At 45.1% G+C, this 8,170-nt stretch overlaps 1 protein-coding gene across 1 annotated transcript; it reads right to left on the reverse strand.

Annotated features, from left to right (window-relative positions):
• Positions 1-359: 359 nt before the first annotated feature.
• SLC39A2 (solute carrier family 39 member 2) lies at positions 360-7,580 on the reverse strand. The gene is made up of 4 exons (XM_083408854.1): positions 6,916-7,580; positions 6,173-6,303; positions 4,890-4,943; positions 360-1,449 (listed from the first exon to the last, which is right to left on the reverse strand). Exons 1-4 carry the CDS (start codon positions 7,028-7,030, stop codon positions 853-855), a joined length of 897 nt encoding a protein of 298 aa, XP_083264980.1. The 5' UTR covers positions 7,031-7,580; the 3' UTR covers positions 360-852.
• Between the last annotated feature and the right edge of the window lie 590 nt (positions 7,581-8,170).

Here is an 8,170-nt window from a genome sequence, read left to right on the forward strand (position 1 = left end):
CATGGGATACTCCCCCCCCTCACACACACTCTTCCTCACACATGTAGGAACATCCTTCGCACACATACCTTCCCCAAAGACAGGCAAAAGGGTAACACAACACAACACAACAACACTGAGTGTATATTTCCATCCACATCCACAAAACATATATCTAGCAGTGAGAACCAGGACACCATCAAACACACACACACACCTCTCACATGGAATAGTTCCCTTTCTCTCTCTCTCTTTCTCTCTCTCTCTCTCTCTCTCTCACACACACACACATATCCTCTTCCTCACACATGTAGGAGCATCCTTTGCACACATACCTTCCCCAAAGACAGACAAAAGGGTAACACAACAAAACAAAACAAAACAAAACAAAACAACTCAGTGTATATTTCCATCCACATACACAAAACCCAACAGCCTCTTTTAAAATGTCCCATTTACCCCTAAGCCAATATCCTACTTGTTCCGGAGTTCCTTGCAGGTAGACCCTACATACTGTGCATTTAGTCTTTCACGACGATTGAAAGAAGCGATGCCATTGCTTGTGTTAGGTCTGTTGGCTGCGTTAATTATCACTGCTGCTAGGATATTGTGCTGATGGTTGTGGATTTCCATAAATTCAGGGAGTAAAGCTAAAAATGATATATTTGTCGCTCAGGCTCCATTGCTTCACATATCTTGCATTTTCATCCATGTGGGCTGCTGGTTATTTCCCTTCACTTAGTACATATGTGTATATATAGCACCACCCGAGGTGACGGCCCTCATGGCTGATAAGAGGAGGTTCTGGAAAGAGAGGAGTCTATGAGTGCCGTTGTGATGGGCTTTCATGGAGAACATAGAAGAGCCACTCTTTCATGCCCAAATGGCAATGATGGCCATGATGGAGAAGCCCAGTCCAATGAAGAAGAACTTGGTCAGGGGGCTTTCGTGTGAGCGCAGCTCGTAGGGGAGGATCTCCAGGAAGGTGACGTAGAGAAAGGTCCCCGCGGCCACCCCTTCCAACAAAGCCTGAGCCAGGCTGGTCCCGTCACTGTTGTAAAGGGAGACACCGATGCCCACACTGATGCCAGCGGGAGACATCAGAGCAAACACCACCAAGTACAGCAACCTCCACCGGGCCGGCGTGCCGCTCTGCACCAACTTCAAAGCCAGGCTGAAGACCACAATGGCCTTGTGGATCAGCACCGCCAGGCAAAGCTGAATGGCGGCCGTCTCCTGCTTTTGGACGCCGATGGCGAGGCCCTCAAAGACCGAGTGGAAGGAGAGCGACAGGAAGAGCACGAACGCCCGGAAAGAGCTGTGGGATTCCGGCGGATCCTTGTGATCCTCTTCGGTGTTGTGGTCGCCGTGGGAGTGCACGGCCCTGGGGCAACAATGGAGCACCACGCTCTCAATGAGGAACACCAGGAAGAAGCCAGCTGAGATGACGAGCTCCCCAAATGGGTACATCTGCCACGGGAGGAGAGAAAGAGTTGGACGTGAGTTAAGGCCCCATCTGCAATATCCATTTCAAGCAGTATCATACCCCTTTAAATAATCATGGCTTCCCTCAAATAATCCTAGGAAGTGTAGCTTATTATGGGTGCTGAGAGTCGTTAGGAGACCCCTATTCCCCGCTGCCACAGAGCCATAGCTGTCAACGTTTCCCCTTTTTAAAGGGAAATTCCCTTATTCCGAATAGTATTCCTTGCAAGAAAAGGGAAATGTTGACAGCTATGCACAGACCTACAGTAAACGGCTCAGTGCTGCAATACCTCAAGGACAACCTCTTTCCATATGAACCTACCTGGACCCTGAGATCATCTTCTGAGGCCTTTCTTCGTGTGCCTCCTCCTTGAGAGGTCCGGAGGGTGGCAACACGAGAACAGGCCTTTTCTGAAGTGGCTCCCCGTCTGTGGAATGCTCTCCCCAGGGAAGTTCGCCTGGCACCTTCATTATACACCTTTAGGCGCCAGGCAAAAACATTCCTTTTTAACCAGGCCTTTGGTTGATCTGATTTATATCCTAAGCCCTTTAAAAACGTGTTTGTGTTTTTGTGGCTGCGAGGGCGAGGGAAGGGCTATTGGGTTGTTCTTTTTATTTCATTATGTATTTTGTGGTTTTATATCTTGATTTTATTCTGTGAACTGCTGCGAGACCCCTGGGTATATAAATAAAATAAAATAAAATAAAAAATAAAAATACTATGTGAATACTTTTTTTTGCCTATTCTGAATCTTCCAACATTCAGCTTCACTGGATGGACCAGATGAGGGTGTAAAAACCTCTCCCCGTCTTCATTATACACCTTTAGGCACCAGGCAAATACGTTCCAGGCCATTGGTTGATCTGATTGACCTCCTATACCGTTTTAAAATGTTTTTGGGGGGCGCTATTTATGGTGCAGTTTCTGCACATGTGTGATTTATAAAACCAGGTGTTGTTTATTGCTCTTCTATTCATTTACCCAGGGACTTTATCTAAACCTAAGAGGTGCTCAAGTCTTCAAAGAGCTTTCCATGGTTCCTGGGGTTTTTTAAAAATTAAAGTTGCACCACCAGGTGGCAATCAAGGGCCACCGTAGGATTTCTCAACTGGAACAAGGTTGTCTTGGCAGGGTTCTTAGTCTTCGATTGCAACAGCACCTCCCTGAAGGGAGGGGGAAAAGGTGCTCACAATACTTGAGTTTGGAAAGAGAGGTGTGAAAAATAGAAGCAGGGTGGTGCAGGCTGCACCTGGGACCTGGGAGACCAGGGTTCGAATCCACACCTGGGCAAAAAGTCTAGAGATAGTCTTTCAGCCTAATCAACCTCACAGAGTTCTTGCAATGATAAAATGGAGAGCCGGGGGGGGGGGGGGGGGAGGGAATAAAATCGTACACCACTCTAAGCTCTTTGGAAGAGAAATGGGATATAAATGCAAATAAATAACAAAGTAAAATACAATACAATAAAATGTATTTCAGCTCACCGTTTGGTAATGTATCGGAACTGGCTGTGTTCCCACAATCAGGTACACGACGGCACCCCCCTTTTAAATTTGTTTTTCATATTTGTATCCATTCCTTCCCTCAAAGAGTTCAAGGTGGCATATTCTCCTCCCTTTCCATATTACCCTAATAATATGTTGCATACCACCTTGTGATCTTTGGATGAATGAAGGGCGATATACAAATGACAGATGATAGATAGATGATAGATAGATAGATAGATAGATAGACAGACAGACAGACAGATAGATGATAGATAGATAGACAGACAGACAGATAGATGATAGATAGATAGATATAGCAACAACCCTGTGAGCCAGGCTGAACTGAGAGCTAGTGACTTGCCCAGTAAGCTGGCAGGTCAAAAAAGATAAAGAAAGGGTAAAAAGGTAAAGGACCCCTGGACGGTTAAGTCCAGGCAAAGGTGACTATGGGGTGTGGCGCTCATCTTACTTTCAGGCCAAGGGAACAGTTTCAGGTTAAGAACGTTCAGAACAGTTTCAGGTTAATAACAGACCTCCAGAATGAATTAAGTTCGTAACTAGAGGTACCACTGTATCTGCAAGATGGGAACTATTTTATTCCATTGACTCTATATCCCCCCCCCCCCCATTAATGAGCTAGTTGAGTATGACATTGGAGTGACAAAGTTATTTTCCACACTTCTTCTTGTCCCGCTGCTGCTTTCCTTTGCATTCAGCTGGAGCAAAACAAATAGTGGGTTTTCCCTAGGAAAGAAGTGAGGCAAGAGGAGAATGGCTCAGATCTGTGCCTAGGAAGTGTAAGGTAAAGGTAAAGGACCCCAGGATGGTTAAGTTTGGTCACAAGCAACTATGGGTCTATGGCGCTCATCTTGCTTTCAGGCCGAGGGAGTTGGCGTTTGTCCCCAGACAGCTTTCCAGGCCACGTGGCTAGCATGACTAAACTGCTTCTGGTGCAAAGGAATACCGTGACAAAAGCTAGAGCACATGGAAACGCCATTTACCTTCCCGCTGCTGCAGTACCTATTTATCTACTTGAACTGGCGTGCTTTCAAACTGATGGGTTGGCAGGAGCTGGGACAGAGTGACGGGAGCTCACCCCATCACACGGATTCGAACTGCCAACCTTCTGATCAGCAAGCCTAAGAGGCTCCATGGTTTAGACCACAGCACCATCTGCATCCCCATTCTATTTTCTTCATAGATGGATAGACAGACAGACAGACAGACAGACAGACAGATATGCCTTTGTATCTTGCTCTCCAGCTTTAATAATAATAATAACTAATAATAATAATAATTTATACCCCGTCCATCTGGCTGAGTTTCTCCAGCCACTCTGGGCAGCTTCCAATCAAGTGTTAAAAACAATACATCATTAAATAAACAGGGGCTGCCTTCAGATGTCTCCCCACAGAAACTCCTCACAGCAGGAAGAAACTTCTTACAGCAGGAAGCAATTAATTTCAAAAATGCAAAAATGCAAACACAACTACAACCATAACGAAATTTTACAAGAGACTGGAACAGTCAAGGTAGGTGTTTTAAAAGGTTTGTTATGGTTCTGTTCACAGATCCTTAAATAAGTAACCAAAACCAAGACCTGAGCCAAGCAAGATTAGAACAGTCATTAAAAGATTGTGAAATATGCAGAGGCCAAGCTTGAGATCTTAATCAACCATCTCACCCCCATACACTCTTGCAAAATTTGAGAGCCTTTTGCAGCTGACTAGAAAACAAAATCCTTGACTGTGTGGATCCTGCACCCAAATTCACAACCCCATTCCCTGGAGGAGAGTCAGAAGATGGATTAAAAGCTTTTTCAGCTCCCCTGCCAATACCCAAGGTACCAAAATAAATAATCCATAATTGATCACAATGGCAGCTCGTGCCTATCCAAAGCTAACCTGAACAGCAATCTCAAACAAGGGGAAACATACCTCAGAATCATCATCACCTTCAGAGGTGCTGTTCTGCTTATTCATAGGAGCTCCCTGGGGAAAAAGAAACAAACAAACAGCTGAGTTGGAAACATTTTGGGGATAAGAATGGTTCAGTCATTGGCTATCATGGTGGTGGAATCCCGTTTCCTCCCTATTCAAGCAGCGGCAGCTCAGATCTTGAAGATCTGTCAAATTTTGGAACCATTAACTTCTTTTGCATGTCACAAACAATATTGATTGATTGATAGATAGATAGATAGATAGATAGATAGATAGATTCATTCATTCATTCTAAGGCCTCTTGTTGCTGCTTACCCAATCCCAGTGCAACAGTACCCCTAATTATTAGAACAATTTCCAAAGGAGTGGCTGTGTTAATCTCTTGTAGCAAAATGAGTGAGTCTTAAATTTATTATGGCATAAGTTCGCGGTTCCCAAACTTTCCCCTCCTTCGACCACTTGACAATTGCTGGTGGTCTTGATGGACTACTTAATGTTTTTTCTGCCTGCTGTAGCAGTTATGGTGTGCCATGGATGGTCATAGGATCACAGTTTAGGAACCCCTGGCCTAAGCGTTCATGGACAGTAGTTCACTTCATAGTGTGCAGGCACTTTTAGAAGAAGGGACTCTATTCATGACCTTATGATAAAGGAAGGTACATCTAGGAAGATGTGATCTTTTAGGTCTTAAGCCAGCTTTATAGGTTAGAAAAAACCCAGTATTTCAAATTGGACAAGTCAGATCAAGCGGTGAAAGCAAAAAAACCAACCCAAACAAAACTTGTAGAATATGTTTATAATGGCCAGTTCCATTCAGATTTTTGGTACCATGTTCTGGGCTGACATTTCCATACCATCTTCAAAGACTGCCCCATGTACAGTGGGTTACATTGGTCCAAACAGCTATTTACTAAAGCATGGAACACTGAAGTCCGGTTGTACAATTCAGCCAAGGTCAGAGCCGGGATACTGGCTTACGTTTGTCCAGTATTGTCTCCCCTAATGCTCAACCTTGGCTAAGCTGGATGAGAATAAGAAGAGTTGTGGTCCAACAACATATAGGGACTCAAGGTTGAAGAACATTGGTCTGCTCTGATGGGCAGTGACCCTCCAGGGTCTCAGACAGTGGTATCTCCCATGATGTTGTTTTAACTGAAGATGCTATGGACTGAAGCTCAGACGTTCTGCATCTAAAGCAGATGTTGTCCCACCAAGCTGTGGCCCATCCAAATTCATTGCAGTGGAATTCAGATTTAAGAGACTGCTGCGATGGCACTCACCTGCTGCCGTCTCTTTTTTAGTTCCTCCTGGATGTCTCCCAGTGCGTCGGCCACCATGTGCATAATGCAGGCCCCAAGGAACACTCCTGCAGCAAAACAGCCTATGCAACTGAGGATGCGCCGATGCTTCCCTAGAAGAGATGCAGGACGGAATACGAAGGATTATGTCAGATGTAGAGTTTGCCAAACAGAGACGAGGCTGCCAATCCATGTCTTTAAAATATATATCTTAATGTAAGCCACCTCGCATAGAGGCAGGATACTAATCAATACTAATACTACTAATAAAGGAGAGTAACACCTGCATGCTCAGAATTCAGTGCATGCTCAAGAGTTCAAGGTCCAGTAGCATCAAAAAATAATCTGGAGGTGTAAAGCACCCTTTCAGTTCCAGCACCATGGATAGAGCTTTTTTGCCCAATGAAATGTAGTGTTTTTTAACAGAGCCAATTTGCTTGTTCAGCTCACTTAAGCCCTGTTTACTTATTCTGGGTGTGGAAGTAGAAGGAACGCTAATCTGTAAAAGGTACATGTGAGCATTGATTCACCAGAAAGATCAAGAGTGGTAAAGAGGGACCCACCTCAATATATGGCCACCTAGAGAGTTAACAACAAAGCTGAGGTCTCAAGACTTCCTGGTGTTGCACAGCACAGTATTTGCAGAAGTTCTAATAGTCACATTGCATCAAGCCCCTCTGAAGATCAGGCCATCCCCACTCCAATCCCTTCCACCAACTGCTCACCTCTGGCCATGTTGCTCTGGAACCATCTAACCTGCGCCGGGATGAGGCCGCAAATGAGTGTGACCACCAGCAGACCTGCCAGACAGCCGATCTTGACCTCCAACAATTGATCCATCTCTGCAGCGTAGGGTAGGGAAAATCACACCGGGAGGAGAGGCAAAGGCTTATCTGTCGTATCTCTGGACACTTTTTGGGCCAGTCTGGTTCCAAAACGTCTTATGAGCGTTAGTAACTAGACCCAAACAGAGAAGTCCACCTCTCTTCACACTCTTCTGGTGCAGTAAAGCTCTCCCCTTTGGAAGTATGAGTGGGGGAATGAGCAGGAAGAGAGCCTCACACTATGGAGTCTTCATGAACTGAGCATCCATATATAGCAAGATCAAAAGCAACTAGATGTTCCAGCAGCAGTCAGGTGTATGGTGCTGTCTTCAGCCTCTGCCTTCTACATATATTTCATGGAGCCTTCTACTCCCCACCTTGTTCCCTTGTTCCTTACCCTCTGCTATTTCCCTCATTGATCCAGCTTTCTGGTCTCTTGTCCTGCAGATGTTCTCTCTTGCATTCCACCTTCCTTCCTTCCCTTTTCTACCTCCCTCATCAGATTCCTGCTTCCATCCAACCTCAGTCTAATCCTAGCCGCCTTCTAGGGAGTGAGTAATCACCCCGATACTCCAGAAAGCCGCCCGCCCACTTTGCTGTTGTCCCATCCCATCCCCTCCCCTTCATTATGCAAACGCGTAATTTCATTTACAATAAACAGTCTACAAGCGATCGTTTCGTCATTAATTTTAAGGTCACTGGGCCATAGCAGCCACAGTCGAGGGCTCCACCTCGAATTCTCGATAAGAAATGCTCATTAAAAAACGGGAGTCTATTGATCTAGCTGAAGATTGTTTTCCAGCTGGCAGGTCAAGGCTAACAAGTGCGTGGGTCTCAATAGCTGCACCTTTCACGTTTTGCTTCAGACGTGGATAAGGGGGGAAAGAGGGGAAAACAAGCACAAAACATCGCAAAAGGCGCAAAATCTTATGAGCCTTGGCAGGGTAGCCCAGGGGCCACAGGATACAGCAGATCTCCCTCTCTGCTAAGCAAGACGCTTGACCATCTGCCTCTGCCAATGAACTCATGTAGGTTGTTTATTTTTATTTTATTTATTATTTTATTTTGACAATGTAATAATCATAAATAAATAAATAAGAATAAAAATGTGCACCTCACCCCCTGAGACCATTCCATTGTTAACTATCCACCCTCC

Source organism: Podarcis tiliguerta (genome assembly GCF_965153285.1).
Source record: "Podarcis tiliguerta genome assembly, chromosome: 13".
NCBI lineage: Eukaryota > Metazoa > Chordata > Lepidosauria > Squamata > Lacertidae > Podarcis > Podarcis tiliguerta.

Coding starts and splice junctions, on each gene's coding strand:
- SLC39A2 (XM_083408854.1), bottom strand. CDS start 7,030: ATGGATCAATTGTTGGAGGTCAAGATCGGCTGTCTGGCAGGTCTGCTG. Junction 6,304..6,915: donor CCAGAGCAACATGGCCAGAG/GTGAGCAGTTGG, acceptor CATCTCTTCTAG/GGAAGCATCGGCGCATCCTC. Junction 4,944..6,172: donor TAAAAAAGAGACGGCAGCAG/GTGAGTGCCATC, acceptor CTTTTTCCCCAG/GGAGCTCCTATGAATAAGCA.